We start from the raw sequence: 19703 nt of genomic DNA on the forward strand, positions 1-19703 counted from the left end.
TCGGCAGTGTCGGCGTCCTCTGTCTCGGCGGGGTGCAGAGCCCAAGCTGCTGACCTGGGCGGCGAAGGCAGCCTCCGCGCCGCTGCTGCTTCCTTTCCGCTCAGCCGCCTCAGCAGGAAGGAAGGGGTGGCGCCCAGAGGCGTTCGTGACTGCTGATTGGCTGCAGGAGCTTCCTGCAGTCAATCAGAAGCCGCGCCAGAGTCACCGCCCGCCCAGAGGCACCCGTGACTTTTGATTGGTTGCAGGATCTTCCTGCAGTCAATCAGAAGCCGTGCCGCGTTGCAGAAGTCAGTCTCTGCGCGGCGTGGCCTCTGCGCCGCGACTGTTTAGTGTGGGGACTGACCGAGTGGGCGGCAGGGTTGGCAAGGTTTGCGCGCCGGATTAATGAGCTTGGTGGGCCATATCCGGCCCGCGGACCGTAGTTTGGCGACCTCTGCCTTAGTCATTGTGGTAGCACAGCTTGTTCCCTATGTTTTGTGGCAGACGCACAGAATTTGGCCACCCTTAGCGTGATCTCTGGATCCTTGGTTCCCATATCAAATTAGTGATTTGGGAGGGGGGACGTCAGAGACAGCAAAGCACACCCCCCTCATTGGCAGTGCAAAAGTAGAGTACTTTACGGCTGGGGTAAACAGCTGCTGTTGGAGAGCTGCAGAGAGACCAGGGATTTTGATGAGGTTGGCAGATTACTAGGCAGGTTTCGCCCTCATAGCAGCTCTCACAGGCCCTTCCAGTCTCTCCTCCCCTATAATCCCCCCACCCTCATATCCCAGTGACCATGATTAACTGGAACTACACAAACCCATGGACATCAGATTCTGGGGCAGCCTCCAAAGCACAAGAGTTTTGCGCCAAGGTTTTCTTGTCTCTTGAAATTTATTACCAGCCAGTTGGTACGTTTGCACATAATGGTATGCCCATAGTTTGTTCTGATCATGGTTTAGTCAACAAACCATGAATAATCCAACAGAAAAGCAAGCAAGCGAGTCGTAGCTTGTTCCTCCAATGTCTCTGCAAGCATCTGGAATGACCAAACTAGCAAGGTTGGTGAGTTTGGATATGACTCCAGAGGACGGTGAAAGAAGCCATGGTTTATAAGCCTTCAACAGACCATGGCTTCACATCACGGTCTGTTGACGGAAAACAATCCGTGGTTAATTATTTGTTATTTATTCATTTACTAATAACGTCCTGCTACAGGTAGGTAGCCGTGTTGGTCTGCCATAGTCTCTAAGGTGCTACTGGAAGGAAATTTTTATTTTTTATTTTGTAATAATTTCCTGTGAGGTATTCTGAAGCCATTTGTTTGGACATTGAAACAAATCATACCAGGCCAGTGTCATGAGGTCTGACATAACAATTTCCCTGACTCTGACGGCAACCACCAAACTCTGGTCAGATCATCGTATCGACTGTTCCAACCATGGGATAAACTAGTATAGATATTTCCTACCCAGCTCCCCTTTCCTCAGGATGTACCTGAGCGTTGGAGGTAGGTTCTAGAAAACACAGCCGGTTGCCGAAACCTTCTGCAGACAGACATAACTTCAGCTGTTCCTTCAAGATCGTGGCAGAGCACTGAAGGACGACCTCATCATCCTGCGGGAGAGAAGAAATGCGTCTCAGAAATGCACACACAGAAGGCTGAGATCCTGGGGGTGCCAAGTCTAAGTCCTTGGTCAGCAACAGAATATTCTCTGTGTGGAAGGCATTCCTGAAAGACGCCTAGCCATGATTGGAAACCTCAAAAGAAGATTCTGGACTCTCCAGGGCAAGCATAGCAAAGTGGTTTTCTAATTATAGGTAAAGGTAAAGGTACCCCTGACCGTTCGGTCCAGTCGCAGACGACTCTGGAGTTGCGGCGCTCATCTCGCTTTACTGGCCGAGGGAGCCGGTGTTTGTCCGCAGACAGTTTTTCTGGGTCATGTGGCCAGCATGAATAAGCCGCTTCTGGTGAAACCAGAGCAGTGCACGGAAACCCCATTTGCCTTCCTGCAGGAGCGGTACCTATTTATCTACTTGCACTTTGACGTGCTTTCGAACTGCTAGGTTGGCAGGAGCAGGGACTGAGCAAAGGGAGCTCACCCCGTCGCGGGGATTCGAACCGCTGACCTTCTGATCGGCAAGCCCTAGGCGAGACGTCGGCCCATGAAGGCCGTTTTACCGGCCCACGAGCCGCCTGCCAATCAAGCGGTCCGCTCGGCAAGCCCCCCATGCACTGCGCTAAACCAGAGCGGCGCAACACCTTGTCGAGCATCTGCACATGTCCAGATGCCAAAAATTGCGTCTGCGCATGTCCGGATGCCGAAAATCACTTCTGCGCCGATACGATTTTTGGCATCTGGGCATGCACAGACGTGATTTCCGGCATCGCGCTGCGCATGTCCGGCCCACGGACACTCTCCGTGGGCTTGATCTGGCCCACGGCCGGATAACCTTGCCGACACCAGCCCTAGGCTCTGTGGTTTAGACCACAGCACCACCTGCGTCCCTTTCCCCAATTTTCACCCTGTGCCCGATTTTCCGATTAAGAATATCTTCCTGATTCCGCTTTGTATCTATCTCCCACTCACCTGAAAACCACTCCCCATGCCTCGCTTTTATATTCTCTAGGATACACCCAACCAGATTGTTTAAAATTGCCTCATGTTGTGGTTTTTTAATCGAGATCTACGCAGAAGTAACATCCACTGAGGAAAAGCCGGCTGGTGACCTGTTTCAATTTCTTGCGGAGTTTCACAACCTCTGCACACTGCGCACCTACTGAGAAAATGTGTCCACAGAAAGGAACCTACCTAAATGAACTTTTTTATATATATCAAGTATTATTGTGAGACACAGGCACCTTTTCTGCCTGCATTTCCCGCCTGCAATGTATCATGCAATTCTGGCTGAAGCATAAATTAGCCGTTCGCAGAATTGCCTGCGGCGAGTTAAGTATTGTTTGCAGGAAACTACACTAGGAACTTTTCTGAATCCTTCCACTGCACCCTCCCTGTTGTACAGCACAAATGCCCAAAACAAAGACATGTGGACAGGTGGGATAGCAATTTATGTGGACAAGGCTGGGCAAAGCTACAGGGTTTGCTTAGTGATGCCTGGACCCCTGAGCTACAGAACACCTGGGCTAGGAGCCAGGAAGCAAGGTTTTAAGAGCTGGATGTGATTTTGGAAAGACATATTTCTTTGGTCCTGCTGTTACCTCTCACCAAACATGTTTGGGAAGCAACATCATAATAAACCCTGTGGACGAGAGGCAAAAGCTGGAGCGACACAACTAAAACATCATCAGGAAAGTTTCAACGTTCCCCAACCTTGCTGCACTCCCATCCTCCTCAGTCAGAAGGACCAATGGTCAGAGATGATGGGAGCAGCATTAATTTATACCCAGAGCATTCCAGCAGTCCAGCTCCCATCAGTCCCAGCCAGCATAGCTGGTGGTCAGGGAAAGTGAGAAGGAAAGGTAAAGGTAAAGGGACCCCTGACTGTTAGGTCCAGTCGTGGACGACTCTGGGATTGCGGCGCTCATCTCACTTTACTGGCCGAGGGAGCCAGCGTACAGCTTCTGGGCCATGTGGCCAGCATGACTAAGCCGCTTCTGGCGAACCAGAGCAGCGCACGGAAACTCCGTTTACCTTCCTGCCAGAGCGGTACCTATTTATCTACTTGCACTTTGACGTGTTTTTGAACTGCTAGGTGGGCAGGAGCAGGGACCGAACAACGGGGGCTCACCTCTTCGCGGGGATTCAAACCGCCGACCTTCTGATAGGCAAGCTCTAGGCTCTGTGGTTTAACCCACAGCGCCACCTGCGTCCCGTGACCTTTCTTTTTTGTAAATATCCTGGGAAGCTCTTTCTCCTAAGCTTTGGCCATCTTCTGTGTTTTGTTTTGTTTTGTCTTGCAATTCAATTATTTTTTTAAAAAAAACCCACCGTATATATCAAAAAAATCAGATGTTTTTAATTTAAATCGGATTTTTTTTAAAAGTGGCTTTGGGAGGAAAAATCTTTCTAAATATAGTCTTCTATTTAAGTTACATTATTTAAGCTTTTCATGTGTGCTAAAACTCAGTCTAGGTTTTTTGGGGAGAGGGGAAACAAACAAAAAAACATTTAACCACATCAGTGAACATACATGGATACACACTTTATATTCAATTACATAACCTAAGTCCTGCTTTCCCTTTCCCTCTTTTTCTATTTGAGCACTCTGTAACAGCTTGTACATTTTGGAGAGAGTCTTTTGGTTGTTCTGTAAAACCTCCCTTCTCTAAGATCGATGCTTTATTATCAAACCCTTTTAACGTCTTATCTTTTTCAAAGGTCGCCCTAACCTGGTAATATTCTAGCCAATTTACCCCTTGTTGGTTTGAGTTCTTCAAACCTTTCCAGTTTGGGACAATAATTTATCTCATCCACCAAGCCTCTGTAAGTTGGCCAGTTATTTTTCATGTTATTCTTATAAATGGCAGCTGACTCTATAGGTCAGGAGTCCCCAAACTAAGGCCTGCGGGCCGGATAAGGCCCAAGGGACTTGTTTATCCGGCCCACGGTGACCCCCGCCGCCCGCTCTTACCAGCGCTGCGCGCTGCAGCTGCCCACTTCTGGGTCAAAGGAGCACCGGTTTGTGCGCGTGCGCAAGCATTATTTCCGGTGCACATCTGGGTCTGAGGAGGCCCGTGCACATGCGCACAAGCAATTTCCAGTGCTCCTCCGACCCAGAAGTGCGCCGTAAATAGTGTGTGCGCACGCGTATGGGTGCGCGCTCCCCCGCCCTCCGGACCATCGTGCGATCGGTCCTGGAGACACCGGCCCGAGGCATGGTAAGTTTGCTAACCCCTGCTATAGGTGATATACACCAAGGGGTTTTTGTTATAACTTTGGATTTATTCCTCTCCCAAACTTTGAATAAGGCCTTCTTCACTAGGTGGTTCATGAAGCCTTTATGTGTTTTTATTTTATCGTGGCGTAAGAAGAAGAAGAGTTTGGATTTGATACCCCGCTTTTCACTACCCGAAGGAGTCTCAAAGCGGCTAACATTCTCCTTTCCCTTCCTCCCCCACAACAAACACTCGGTGAGGTGAGTGGGGCTGAGAGACTTCAAAGAAGTGTGACTAACCCAAGGTCACCCAGCAGCTGCATGTGGAGGAGAGGAGACGCGAACCCGGTTCCCCAGATTATGAGTCTACTGCTCTTAACCACTACACCACACTGGCGTAAGTAGCCATGCCACTCAAAAACCTTAGAATCTTGGATCCCCCGGCACTTTTTTACTCCTTAGCAACCTCGAGTGGCCACGTCTCCCTCGACCGCCAGCGCGGCAAAATAATGCACCTTCCCCACCCTTGTGCAAAGGGTGAAGCGGGAATCCACTATTAATTAGCGACTAATTAGCTGCTTCTTTCAAAACCACGCAGTCCAACTAGGGGGAAACAGGTCAATCTTCCCGGAGTCATGCTCTGGAGCTAAGAAGCCGTGTGTATATACCATAAATCTAAGCTCAGTTTACGTCTCGAGGGAAGAGAAAAGAAATCCCAGTAAATCGCCCATAGTCCTTTAAATTCAGCTCGCACTGGTCGGGAGGAGAAGGGCAGCCATGGGGGGTGAAGACGCTTTAAATTTATCCCATGGCTGTACCTCCTCAGCGCGCCGTGGGGGACTCATTTATAACAGGGTTGCCATACGTCCATAATTTCCCGGACATGGCCGGTATTCAGCGAGAGAGAGAGACAGAGAGACAGAAAGCGAGGAGGACAGACTGAGCAGGCTGATCGGTTGTGAGCGGAGGAAGAGGGCCCTTATTTTGGAACGACGCACCCACAGCAGGGTTGCCGCTCCAGTTACACATCAGCACACAGAAACGGCTCCAGCCTAGTCCCCGGTGTCCTAAGATGGTTCGTCTGTCAGAGAGATGTCAAGGAACAAGACGGCAGCTGCCCTGCTCTAGGGAAAGAGAGGGGTTTTTGTTTACGCATGGTCTCCCCCCTGCCTTTTATTTTTCCTACTTAGGTTTTTAACGGAGAAGTCTGGAACTCTCTTTCGTGGCTGATGTCTGAATTTCCCCGGACATTTCGGCGATTTTCGCGGGTTCACGTTAAACCATAGTTTGATGTTCTTAACGATGGTTTGACTCACATGGAAACTGGGACAGAGAAACATCTTACTGGGGGGGGGGGAAGTGTGTAGGGTTGCCATACTACAAAAAGTGAAAATAATCTGGACACAAAAGTTGTCAAGCATTTTTGGAGATTGAACCTGGGACATTCAGAATGCAAAATGTGTTGCCATATTTCAAAAACTGGAAAAAACAATCAAAGTTATTCAGCTTTTGGGGGCAAAGCTGTTGAGCTTCTTTTGCAAAATCTATTTAAAAAATATTAAAGTTTTTGAGCTATTTTAAAGGGAAATCGCCAAAAGAGCAACACCTCCGACATGAGTTGCTATACGTCCAGACATTACAACAATTTCCACCCCGACACTGTTTCCGGCAGCCAAATCCCAGTTATGTCCGTGAAATTCCAGATGTATGGCAGTCCTAGCAGTGTGTGTGTTTCGCAGCGATACAATTCCCAGAGCAGCATACCCGTCAACATTTCTCCAATGAAATTAGCAGCATCTGAGCCTAGAGCTTGCCTATCAGAAGGTCGGCGGTTTGAATCCCCGCGAAGAGGTGAGCCCCCGTTGTTCGGTCCCTGCTCCTGCCCACCTAGCAGTTCGAAAGCACGTCAAAGTGCAAGTAGATAAATAGGTACCAGTCTGGCGGGAAGGTAAACGGCGTTTCTGTGTGCTGCTCTGGTTTCACCAGAAGTGGCTTAGTCATGCTGGCCACATGACCCGGAAAAACTGTCTGTGGACAAACGTCGGCTGCCTCGGCCAGTAAAGCAAGATGAGCGCCGTAACCCCACAGTCGTCCATGATTGGACCGAACGGTCAAGGGTACCTTTACCTTTGCCTTTTATATTAGTAACAATAATTTTATTATTGGTACCCCGCCGATCTGACTGGGTTGCCCCAGCTGCTCTGGGCAGCTTCCAACATATATAAAAACATAATCAAACAGAAAACAAATTCCCTATAGATGGCTGCCTTCAGACGTCTTCTAAAGATTGTATATAATTATTTATCTCCTTGGCTTGGGGGTCACATAGTTTAACGATCAACCTCTCTTTACAGGAAATTCTCAAAACTGCAGCTCGGTGAGGAAGATTTGGCGCCTCCTAACAACGCTCAGCTGGAGGTGCTGGAGGAGACTCTTGAGAGTCCCATGGACGGCAAAAAGATCAAACTCATCCATCCTTAAAGAAATCAGCCCTGAGCGCTCACTGGAAGGACAGGTCCTGAGGCTCCAATACTTTGGCCACCTCATGAGAAGAGAAGACTCCCTAGAAAAGACCCTGATGTTGGGAAAGATGGTGGGCACAAGGAGAAGGGGACGACAGAGGGCGAGATGGTTGGACAGTGTTCTTGAGGCTACTAGCATGAGTTTGGCCAAACTGCGGGAGGCAGTGGAAGACAGGAGTGCCTGGCGCGCTCTGGTCCATGGGGTCACGAAGAGTCGAACACGACTGAACAACTGAACAACAACAACAACGCTCAGCACCCTTAACAAACTACAATTCACAGAATTCTTTTGGCAAAGCCATAATTGTTCCAAGTGGCACCGTAGTGATATAAGCAGGGTTGCCAGGCCTGGAATTTCCAAGATACACCCGGAATACTGCAGTTGGAAGCAGTATCCGGGCGGAGATCAGCAAAATGCCTGGGACGCATGAAAACCCATGTCAGCTCGACATCTTTGCCCCCGCCCCGCAAAAAAAAAAGCTTTTGAAGTTTAGGGGATATGATTAGTTTCCTTCTTGGGGAGTTAAATATACTGTATGTGGAGGGAAACAGTTTTTGGGAAGCGACTTTTGTTCACAGTTCCTAAAAGGCTGCTTTGTGTGGTTGGGCTAAGCCGCTAAAATGACAGGGAAAGGTCAGGGCCCATTTGAGCAATAATAATCCCCATGTTTATTCAGCATTTTCCCTGCCCACCTCCTCCTCACCGGAGGTCTGCTCACCTAGGGTTGCCATATTTTGAAGAGTAAAAAAAAGGGGGACACATTCGCCGACTCCTACTTTTAACTATGGATCGCTATGACGACTCTACCCATGAAAAAGAGGTCATGTCCTGGAAAGAGAGGACATATGGCAAGCCAAGCTCACCTCAACCCACCCCCCCAGTTGGAGCTACTCAAGCCTGGACCTCGTTGTTGACTCCAGCTCCACCACAACAAGGCAAAGAGAGAGGCGGCCATTTTAGCCACGGTTGCAATTTGTCAGTGATTCAATTTGCCAGTATACTTCTGCCGATGGGCGGGATTTGCACTTTCTGCCTCAGAGGTTAACATATCAGAGATTGGCCCTGCAACCTGAAGTTTATGATCCACCGTCCCTCCAGGGATTGCCGTGTTGAGACCTGAAACGATATCCATTTCTGTGCTCCGATGCACCGCCTCACTTAAATCCATGTTCCCTCAGCGACATGCACTTGTCCTTAGCTCACATCCCTGTCCTCTGGCCAGGAGCCCATTGAGACACAGACCTTGAGGACTGACTGACACACCGCGATTTTCCTGGAATGGGGAAATCTCAAGCTTTTATTTATATTGCACAAAGATAATGCAATTAAACGAAAACTGCTTCTCTGCGATAAAGCACCGCTCTCTTAAAACTTCCACACAACTAAGAGCAAGGTCGATGTCTACTGTGTTTATAACTCAGCTGTATTCCCGTGCCTTGCATGTAGAAACATAACAGGTAAAAAATCTTCCATCGCTTCCTGTTTATGTTCTGGCTTCTTTCAGTACATTTCCAAGCACAATTCAAAATGTTGGTGCTGACCTTTAAAGCCCTAAATGGCCACAGCCCAGTATACCTGAAGGAGCGTCTCCACCCCCATTGTTCAGCCCAGACACTGAGATCCAGCGCCGAGGGCCTTCTGGCGGTTCCCTCACTGCGAGAAGCGAAGTTACAGGAAACCAGACAGAGGGCCTTCTCGGTGGTGGCACCCACCCTGTGGAACGCCCTCCTATCAGGTGTCAAAGAAATAATTATCTGGCATTTAGAAGACATCTGAAGGCAGCCCTGTTTAGGGTAGTTTTTTAATGACTGATGTTTTAATAACAAAATAAAAAATAAAAAAATTCCTTCCAGTAGCACCTTAGAGACCAACTAAGTTTGTTCTTGGTATGAGCTTTCGTGTGCATGCACACTTCTTCAGATACCAAGAACAAACTTAGTTGGTCTCTAAGATGCTACTGGAAGGATTTTTTAATTTTTTGTTTTGTTTTGACTATGGCAGACCAACACGGCTACCTACCTGTAACTGATGTTTTAATGTATTTTTAATCTTTTGTTGGAAGTCCCCGGAGTGGCTGGGGAAACCCAGCCATATAGAAATAATAAATTCTCATTCTTATTCTGATTCTTACTCCTTCAATTGGGGCATGGGAGTTTTTGCCCCGCTTGCCCAAGTACGCTGCTCGTTCACATTAAACTTGCCGCTTGCATTAAACTACGGTTCATTATGACGTGCAGACTGGGACCGTGGCACCTTTTAGGGTGCCAGGCAGCCTGAGTTAACGAGTGATAATAAAAAGAGTCACGAAAAGCACAGGCCAGCGGGGATTATATCATCACAAGGCTGCCATTTCCCGCAGCCGCCATCGATCAAGGGCATGGAAGTATGACGGAGAAGGGCCAGTGCCGGAAATCAACACAAGAAAGGGCACACTGGCCACAGAACAGGGAGGAGCAACGGTGGGGGGGGGGGGGCTTTGGAGCGCCGCCAAATGTGGGGGAAGCGAGTCAGAAATCATCTGGGGAAGAGAGAGAGCGGTATCCGTGAACTCCCTGTCAGCCGCTTCTTGGCAAAAGGCAGCGTCAACGTTGGCAGTACGGGACACAAATTGGGCCTGGGGATTCGGGAAACCTAGGCTCCATCTATGGAACAGGTGGAGGAAAGAGGGTGACAATGGCTAGGGCATTGGGCCTTTCCCTTTTGCCTCCCTTTCAATAACAAGCTCTCTCTTATCTTCATTATGCTTAGACCAGGGGTCAGCAAACTTTTCCAGCAGGGGGCCGGTCCACTGTCCCTCAGACCTTGTGAGGGGTTGGACTCTATTGTTTTGTGTTTGTGGGTGAACAAATTCCTGTGCATCACAAATAACCCAGAGATGCATTTTAGAATTTCTTCCCCTTCTGGCAAATAGAAGGGGAAGAAATGGAGGCAGTGAACTTTCTTGGGTTCCATGATCACTGCAGATGGTGACAGCTGTCACGAAATTAGAAGACGCCTGCTTCTTGGGAGAAAAGCAATGACAAACCTAGACAGCATCTTAAAAAGCAAAGACATCACCTTGCCGACAAAGGTCCGTATAGTTAAAGCTATGGTTTTCCCAGTAGTAATGTACGGAAGTGAGAGCTGGACCATCAAGAAGGCTGATCGCCGAAGAATTGATGCTTTTGAATTATGGTGCTGGAGGAGACTCTTGAGAGTCCCATGGACTGCAAGAAGATCAAACTTATCCACCCTTAAAGAAATCAGCCCTCAGTGCTCACTAGAAGGACAGATCCTGAAGTTGAGGCTCCAGTACTTTGGCCACCTCATGAGAAGAGAAGACTCCCTGGAAAAGACCCTGATGTTGGGAAAGATGGAGGGTACAAGGAGAAGGGGACGACAGAGGACGAGGTGGTTGGACAGTGTTCTCGAAGCTACTAACATGAGTTTGGCCAAACTGCGGGAGGCAGTGAAGGATAGGGGTGCCTGGCGTGCTCTGGTCCATGGGGTCACGAAGAGTCGGACACGACTGAACGACTGAACAACAACAACAAAGCATTTTAAATAAAAGGGCACATTTTACTCATGTAAAAACACGCTGACTCCCGGACTGTCCACGGGCCGGATTCAGAAGGCGATTGGGCCGGATCCAGCCCCTGGGCCTTAGTTTGCCTACCCATGGCTTATGTCCATTAGTTGTTCTCATCCCTAAGCCCACAAGATGGGCCCTGGATTTCCAAATTAAATCTAAAACGGGCGTGGTGGTTTAAGAATGGCTGAGACTGGGGCGCCGGAACACCTAGTTCAGGGGAATCTTCAGCGCTCAATTTATGTTGGACTACAACTCCCATCAGCCCCAAAAGCAAATCATGACGAACGCAAGATCAGGTAGATCCACACCCTTTAAAGCACACGACTTCCCCTCAGGGAACCCAGGGAGCTGTAGTTTGCCCCCCACAAGCTACCAATGCCCTCGGAAAACTACAGTTCCCAATATGCTCGTGGGGGGGGGAGCAATGTGCTTTAAGTGTGCCTTGGTCGTCCTTTCAAGGTACAGTGCGGACCTGCTCCTCGCTGTCATATTACCACAAATCGGAACGATTGCTCAATAAAGACTTACCGGTAGTTCTTCTAACCACTGCATAACCTTTTTGCAAGCGGGACGAATGCTCAATGAACAGGCCGCCTGGAGGAGCCTTTTAATCCTCAGTCTCTCCATCTGCAACATGGGCTGGTAATGACATTATTATTTTTATTTTTATTTTTATTATGGGCCGGCCGGCTCTAATGGATTGAAGCTGTAAACGGATTACAGCGTGTGCGTGGATTCAAAAGTGCTTCGGAGAACCACTAAAAGCCAATGGAAAAGAAATGCTATTACGGCGGGGGGGGGGGGGGTTTGTCCCCACTATATTCACCTCTCCGGTGCTTTTTTCAAATCTTGTACAGAAATGAACCCGTTCTCTTAGCCCTTTAGGCAGGCAGGCTCCTTGCATTCGCCTCCCACCTAATCCTTTCTTCGATCGCAGCAGGAAAAATAAACTAAGAGGTGGAAAAGCTGGGAGGGCAATTGCAAAGTCTGCCCCCGCAAGCCATTCCTGGTCCATTTGGGAGGAGAAAGCAGCAAATTCTAAGGATTTTCTTCCCCCACCCTCAAGGGCTTCACAACCCAACCGGCGGCCTTTGCCGGAAGAACAGCTGCTCTCCTCCAGAACTTTCTGTGCGCGAATGAGCTTCCTTCTCCGCTATGGGGATGATGGCGGGAGGGGACGAGAAGCAATGGGACTGAGCTGGGGCACGGAAATATAAGTTTCTGCGTCCTCCTCATTCCATGCATTCCCGACCAATTGCCGCGTGGAGGATTGCAGCTGGCTCTGGGGAAGAGGCAGCTGTTTGGAACAAGGGTATACTTTGCTGATAATGTGGCTATCTCTGGGGCGGAAGCAAGCTCTTTGAACCAAGGGGTGGGGGGCGGGGAGGACACAACTAAAACATCATCAGGAAAGTCAGAGTTTCAACGTTCCCCAACCTTGCTGCACTCCCATCCTCCTCAGTCAGAAGGACCAATGGTCAGAGATGATGGGAGCAGCATTAATTTATACCCAGAGCATTCCAGCCGTCCAGTTCCCATCAGTCCCAGCCAGCATAGCTGGTGGTCAGGGGAAGTAAAGGTAAAGGTAAAGGGACCCCTGACCATTAGGTCCAGTCGCGGATGACTCTGGGGTTGCGGCGCTCATCTCGCTTTACTGGCCGAGGGAGCCGGCGTTTGTCCGCAGACAGTTTTTCCGGGTCATGTGGCCAGCATGACGAAGCTGCTTCTGGCGAAACCAGAGCAGCGCACGGAAACGCCGTTTACCTTCCCGCCGGAGCGGTACCTATTTATCTACTTGCACTTTTGACATGCTAGGTGGGCAGGATCAGGGACCGAGCAACGGGAGCTCACCCCGTCGCGGGGATTCGAACCACTGACCTTCTGATCGGCAAGCCCTAGGCTCTGTCGTTCAACCCACAGCGCCACCCACGTCCCATATAAGTGAGAGGTACAGTCTAATAATAATAATAATAATAATTGTTGTTGTTGTTGTTGTTGTTGTTGTTGTTGTTGTTATTTAAGGCAGGGAGGAAAAGGATTGGTGTGGGTGTAATTCAGCAAGGTAGGGGTGGAATTTGGGAACAGGTTGTCTGAAGCCATACAAGCTTCCTTTTTTGTCAGGAGTGCCAACTTGGCCCCGTGACTGTAGGTGCCCGGGGCCGTGGGTGCCATTCAGTGCGCATGGCCCTGGCACCAAATTTTGTGGGTGGCCGGTCCTTTCATGGGGAATTTTGTGGGTGCTCGGGCACCCAGGGCCCCAGGGAATTGGCACCTATGCTGAGTGTTAAGATCAGTACCCAAGTCCTGCAAGAATAGCAGCCACCAAAGGCAGCAGGGCCTTTTCGGTGGTGTCCCTACGCCTTTGGAACAAAGGTTTTAAAGACTTGTTTATTCCAGTCTGTTAACTTTAGCATGCTGGAGGACAAGTACATTGCATGTGTACTGGAAAAGCAAGGTCCCAGCTCACCGTGTGTTTTCCCTGATGCAGAATGCGTGCAAAGTGAGAGCCCAGCTAGCCAAATAAGAAGCTGCCTGCCTTATACTGAGTCAGCCCACTGTTCCAGCAAGCTTAGTGTTATCTACACTGACTGGCTATGGTTCTCCAGGGCATTTGGTTCTCTTCCATATACTGGCAAGCTGGAAGGTGTGCACAGGAGGGCGACCAAGATGATCAAGGGTCTGGAAACCAAGCCTTATGAGGAATGGTTGAAGGAGCTGGGCATGTTTAGCCTGGAGAAGAGGAGACTGAGAGGAGACATGAAAGCAATCTTCAAATATCTCAAGGCCTGCCACATGGAAGGCGAAGCAAGCTGGTTTTCTCCTGCTCCGGAGGGGAGGACTCGAACCCATGGCTTCAAATTACAAGAAAAGAGATTCTGACTAAACATCAGGAGGAATTTTTTGACAGTAAGAGCCATTCGACAGTGGAACGAACTCCCTTGGGAGGTGGTGGACTCTCCTTCCTTGGAGGTTTTTAAGCAGAGGTTGGATGGCCATCTGCCAGGGATGCTTCAGCTGAGATTCCTGCATTGCATCAGACAGGAGTCTCTCTGAACGTCACTTGGAGATGCTGAGGGCTGAACTTGGAGCCTTCACCAGAGTACTGCTGCTGCCAACACGCATGTCGACCAGCGGCCCAACAACGTAGGATAGAGAGCACCCTCAGCCCCAGAGCCTGCCTTCTTCCTCACAGTCAACTCATGCAGAGACAAGACAGGCAACCTCTTTTGTGGGCAGGTTACTCTGCTGCATCTCTGACCAAATCCTACCTGTGGCAGAGATGTGCCCACTCTGCAGTAAAGGCTAGCTGGAAGAATGCCAGGCCTGAAGGGGGGGAAGCATGCAGGGACACGACAAGCAGACTCCTTTTGTCAGCAGGGCCCCTCGGTCACCTGAGAACTTTGTAATCTTTGAAATTAATTTATTTCTCATGCAACGTTAGCATGCTCCAGCCCCCAGTTAGAGAATTACTGTATTAACCCCCCCTTCAAGAGAGAGTAATTAAACAAGGTCTGGGAGAAGACTAAAATAGCAAGAAACTGACAAATTGTAAAATTATTCGGGAAGATCCCAGGAGCATTGTCTGCCCCTCTGAGATCTGGCATCCAATGGCTGAAGAAGGTAATATGCAATATTTACGTTTCATTTAGCTAATGAGCTGGCGCATGTCATTCCCACTTAAATTAAGCCTAGATGTGAATCAATATGCGGGTGGCATTCAGCCACATCGTGGCAACTGCAGGCTGAGCTTGCAAGCTCTTGCAGAATAAACCTGGTCCTCCCCCCACCCACCTACCTACACACAAACCCCAAGCCCCCACCCCGGGTCAATTGTGTTTTTGAGATATGGAAAGTGATAGGATAATGGCACTGGAAAGTACGGCATGGTACTTGCTTTGGCTCAACATCTTCTAACAAGTCAGAGTTGAAAAAGGGAAAGGTAAATGGATCCCTGACCGTTAGGTCCAGTTGCGGACGACTCTGGGGTTGCGGTGCTCATCTCGCTTTACTGGCCGAGGGAGCCGGCGTACAGCTTCCGGGTCATGTGGCCAGCAGGACTAAGCCGCTTCTGGCGAAACCAGAGCAGCGCACGGAAACGCCGTTTACCTTCCCGCCGGAGTGGTACCTATTTATCTACTTGCACTTTGACATGCTTTCGAACTGCTAGGTGGGCAGGAGCTGGGACAGAGCAATGGGAGCTCACCCCATCGCGGGGATTCGAACCGCCGACCTTCAGATCGGCAAGCCCTAGGCTCTGGGGTTTAACCCGCAGCGCCGTGTTGTACAAGCCACATCGAATCCCAGCTTGGGAGAAAGACAGGATACATATACAGTCACCCCTCGGAAGTCGAACGGAATCCGTTCGACTTCCTCCAAAACGTTCGGAAACCAAGGCCGTGGCTTCCAATTGGCTGCAGGAAACGGCGTTGGAAGTTCAAGTTCCAAAGAACGTTCGCAAACCGGAACACTCACTTCCGGGTTTGCGGCATCCGGGAGCCAAAACATTTGACTTGCAAGGCATCCGACTTCCGAGGTTCGACTGTACATGTAGCAACAACAACAACAACAACAACCACAGCCACCCCTCAATCTCTCTTTCTCTCTCTGCCTCTCCCAACCCCACTCTTGCCGCTTCCATCCCAACTAACTGGGCTCCTCCAAGCCAAGCCATCTCTCACCACCGGCTCTGCTTGAATTCCTCCCCGGAGATCTCGTTTCACGGCAGTCCTATTTCTGCCCAAGGAATGTGCAGCATCAGCCCGGGGGCTGTGCTCTGTTTGCAAATGGGATCAGCCTCTCCGCTGCCTCTCTAACCCAGCCAGTCCCACTAACCCACAAGCACACGGGCAACCGATGGACGCATTCCCCAAAAACAGCCCCCGACCTGGGGAGGAAGGGGGCTGACAAAAAGGAGGAAATAAAAGTGGGCCGAGTCCCATTTCGAATCCGCGCTATTCATATCCAGTGCATTTTTTAAATTTTATTTATTGATTTTCCACATTAAACAACAAATCACAATAAATCACACAAATACAATAAAAACACAACAGATACAAAAAGAAAAAACTAAAAATAAAACATTGAAAAGAAAGAAAACTTATACATACCTAAAACACGAACACTGGAACACTAAATGCTTAATGTTTAAATCTAATTTTGAATCTTAAATGGGGGACTTCCCCCGTTCTCTCAACTGCGTTCAGTTCTAATTTACTTTAGTAACTTTGTAACTAATTTCCCATCAATCATCATTGTTCTTATTACAATTTCAAATAACTAACTCATTTCATATAACTTATTGCTACGTTTAATAACATACATCTTTCATCAACATTACTCATATCCAGTGCATATTTAACACGCCTCTCCCCCACAAAAGAATCCTGGGAGTTATAGTTTTCCCCTTCACGGAGCTGCCATTTGTAGCAGCCTTCCCTAACAACGGTTCCCAGGGTTCTTTGGAGGAAGTCGTGTGCCTTTAAACTGGCATTGAATGTACATGTGCATGTAATTGTGGCTCTGCGCAGAACGAAGCACATTGCCATTTCTCTTTTTATTAGTCGTTCTTTCCTGGAACTTTTCTTTGGCCAGGAGAACTTGGGACGATCCACAGCAGGCCAGACCATCTAGCTCAAGAGACCGCTTTGGCCAATGCTACAGGCCAGGCTTGAGGATTATGTCTTTGACTCGCATCCGGAGGCGCCATGAAGAACGCGATCTGCGCCAGGTGGGCACACGGCAAAAGCCAGAAAACTCGTTTTCCCAAGACAGGTGCAAACAGAATCTCAAGGACATCAGAAAGCTCTCTCCACCCGATTGCAGAATCAGAACACAGATCTGGCTCAGAAACAACAACAACCTCCCGCCGCCTTTTCATTTCTTTTGCAAGAGAGAGGACATCGGAGGGTTTTGACACACCGCTCTGCACTGGACTCTTGGCAACGATTCCGAAAGAAAGGAAGCTTACCCAAGCTGCGGTTTAGGGAAAGCATGGCTGAGGAACCTAGAAGAGCAGGAATTAGCAGCATGGCCAACCGAGGAGTAAAAGACAATTTAGCACAGAGACGAATCTATAAGACAGAGATGGGGGAACCCATTCCAACCCTCCAGAGCAGGCACCCCCAAACTCGGCCCTCCAGATGTTTTTGGGACTACAACTCCCATCATCCCTAGCTAACAGGACCAGTGGTCTGGGATGATGGGAATTGTAGTCCCAAAACATCTGGAGGGCCGAGTTTGGGGATGCCTGCTGTAGAGATTGTTGGGACAACAACATCCATCAGCCTCAGCTCGCATGGCCGTCGGTGAGGATGATGGGAACTGAAGTCCAACGATATCCGGGGGTACACAGGCTCCGCACCCCACATCCATCAGAGTCCGGTCAATGGGGTTGATTCTGCACTGTGGGTCAGTTTATCACCCATTTGCATGGTACCCCCTAAGCTCCAGTTCTCACATGCATGTGAGCCCCTTGGTTTCTCAACCCTGGAGTCGCGGTTGAACGTGTGAACCAAACTCACTGGAAAAAAGCAACAGGATTTTATTTATTTTTAAACAAAAAGCAGAACCCAGTGACAGTGCATTTCGCCCGGAACATGCGTGTGTGTGTCAAGCAGCGCGGCGAGAACAGTTTGGCACACAAGTCAGACGTCCCCAATCTGGTGCCCTCTAGATGCTGCCAGGTCGGGAATGAGGGGTGGCATAAGTTGTCTTCTCGAGTTCTTCCCCTCCTCTGGTTCTCCCCCCCCCCCCCGCCGCCCCACTTAATCCTGGCTCTCTCTCCCCATCTGCTGACACACAGGCTTGCAGGGAGCCAAAAGAACAGGAGATTGTGTATGGTGCGAAACCCTTACAACTTTGTCGAAAGGCGTTTCTGAAAGAGAGAGGGGGAGATTTGGAAGAGGGCCAGCCAGCTAGGACCAAACCCCCCAGTTTCACATACATGAAGAAAATCCACACACACACCCCTCTGGATTATTGAGCTTTAAGAGGGTCGAGGGGAAGCTAACACCCCCCGCCTCCGTCTCTCTGTACAACTTTGCTTGCTAAGGGCACACAGATGGTTTAAAATAGGAAACTGCTCTCCAGGAGGAATAGCCCAGCTATTCGTGGTTCTAAAAAAGCAATTAGGTAGGCAATGGCTTTTTATTTTATTTTATTTTTTTGTTCCAGCGCTCCCCACCCTAGGGGAAGCACCCTCAAAAGAACGGGTTTTCAGGACAAAAAGTGGCAGAAGGCTCGGAAGAGGGGGGAAGGCCTCCTTTGGCAGTGACCTTGAGGAACAGCAGCAAAGCAATCTCGGGGAAGAACGAACGAACATTGGGGGGCGATTTCCCAGCTGGGCTTTGTGCTGGAAACAGAGGGACTTCCCTCCCCACTCCTCTGCCTCCCTACCATCCTTGGTCAACCCTACCCCATGTCACCCTCCTCCTCCGAACCACCAGTCCCACAGGCTTAGGCAGGGTGGGGGAATGAGTATTTTTGGAGGCTGCACCTGTCCAAAGCTTTCCTGCAAACTGTGGGTAGGCACATAGCTTGGAGACAGGGAAACTTGCTGACACACAGACACACACGCCTCGAGGACACTTCGGGAATGCCTTTTAGGCGAAACGCGGGTGCACACACACACACGCCGCCCCGGAGGACTCAGTGGGAAAGAAGCTTTGTCCACAAACTTAGCACCCACATATAGGGGTAGAGGGTGCCGGAGTTACTGGGCTCTTCAGAGCTGCACAGAGGAGAGGATTTTGGCCGGCGCAACTTGTCACATCAGGGTGAGAAAAGCTGCGCCGCTTAAAAATCCCCCTCTATCACCCAGCTAGCCTGGTGCCTTCCAGATGTTTCGGAATACAACTCCCATCAGCGCCAGCGTGGCTGGAGTTGTAGTCCTAGCATCTGGAGAGCACCCAGGCTGCTTTAGATGAACCATTTTCAGAGATCCAGTTACAGGTAGGTAGCCGTGTTGGTCTGCCATAGTCAAAACAAAATTAAATTTAAAAAATAAATAAATTAAAAGTTTGTTCTTGGTATGAGTTTTCATGAAGAAGTGTGCATGCACATGAAAGCTCATACCAAGAACAAACTTAGTTGGTCTCTAAGGTGCTACTGGAAGGAATTTTTTTTAATTTTTTAATTTTTTATTTCATTTCCAGAGAGGTTATCAGCCCATGGAACCAAAACCAAATTAAATCTTGTGGCACCTTGAGAAGAGTGCGGCCGCTGGATCAGGACAGCATCTTCAGATTCTCAGATTTTCAAACCTTTATTGGCAAATGCAGTCCAGCATCTTGTTCTCACAGTGGCACAACAGTGCTTTGAGATTCCCAGCAAGAGTAACAGATTTATTATGGTATATGTGGGGGGGGGGGATTTGGGGGTGGGGAGTAAAACACTGAAAGGGAGTGGCAGGCTAACTTCAAACAAAGGAAATAAAAATAGCCTCTGTGCCTTTTGTCTCACATCTCAGGTTCTACAAATGCTAGAAACTCTCTCTCTTTTTTTTTTAACGAAAGCTGGAAATTTGGGGATTATGCTTTTATCAACTGCGGGGAGGCTGCTACTTCCTCTTGCACCTCCTCGGACGCCCACCATAGCATATGGCTAAGGGCGATGAGAGCCACAGTCCAAAACATCTGGTCCGGGTTGGCAAAGAACCATTTAAATGAACTTCCAGGTGCCAACTCTGCGACTCTTCCGGTGCCAGGTGAATATGCAAACAGCACTCGCCGACTGGCTTTTGGCGGTGATTCATTCTTTTGCTGGTGAGGTGGTTATTTTAGCTCGGCGGGTG

At 49.3% G+C, this 19703-nt stretch overlaps 1 protein-coding gene across 7 annotated transcripts in view; it reads right to left on the minus strand.

Moving 5' to 3' along the window:
* RYR1 (ryanodine receptor 1) overlaps window positions 1–19703 on the minus strand; it is a 158827-nt gene that overhangs the window by 131688 nt on the left and 7436 nt on the right. For all 7 annotated transcript variants that reach the window (XM_033158477.1, XM_033158479.1, XM_033158476.1 and 4 more), the window contains exon 2: window positions 1480–1599. In XM_033158477.1, coding sequence (XP_033014368.1) covers window positions 1480–1599 — 120 coding nt within the window. The remainder of the gene's footprint in view (window positions 1–1479; window positions 1600–19703) is intronic.

Source organism: Lacerta agilis, chromosome 8 (assembly GCF_009819535.1).
Source record: "Lacerta agilis isolate rLacAgi1 chromosome 8, rLacAgi1.pri, whole genome shotgun sequence".
Classification (NCBI taxonomy): domain Eukaryota; kingdom Metazoa; phylum Chordata; class Lepidosauria; order Squamata; family Lacertidae; genus Lacerta; species Lacerta agilis.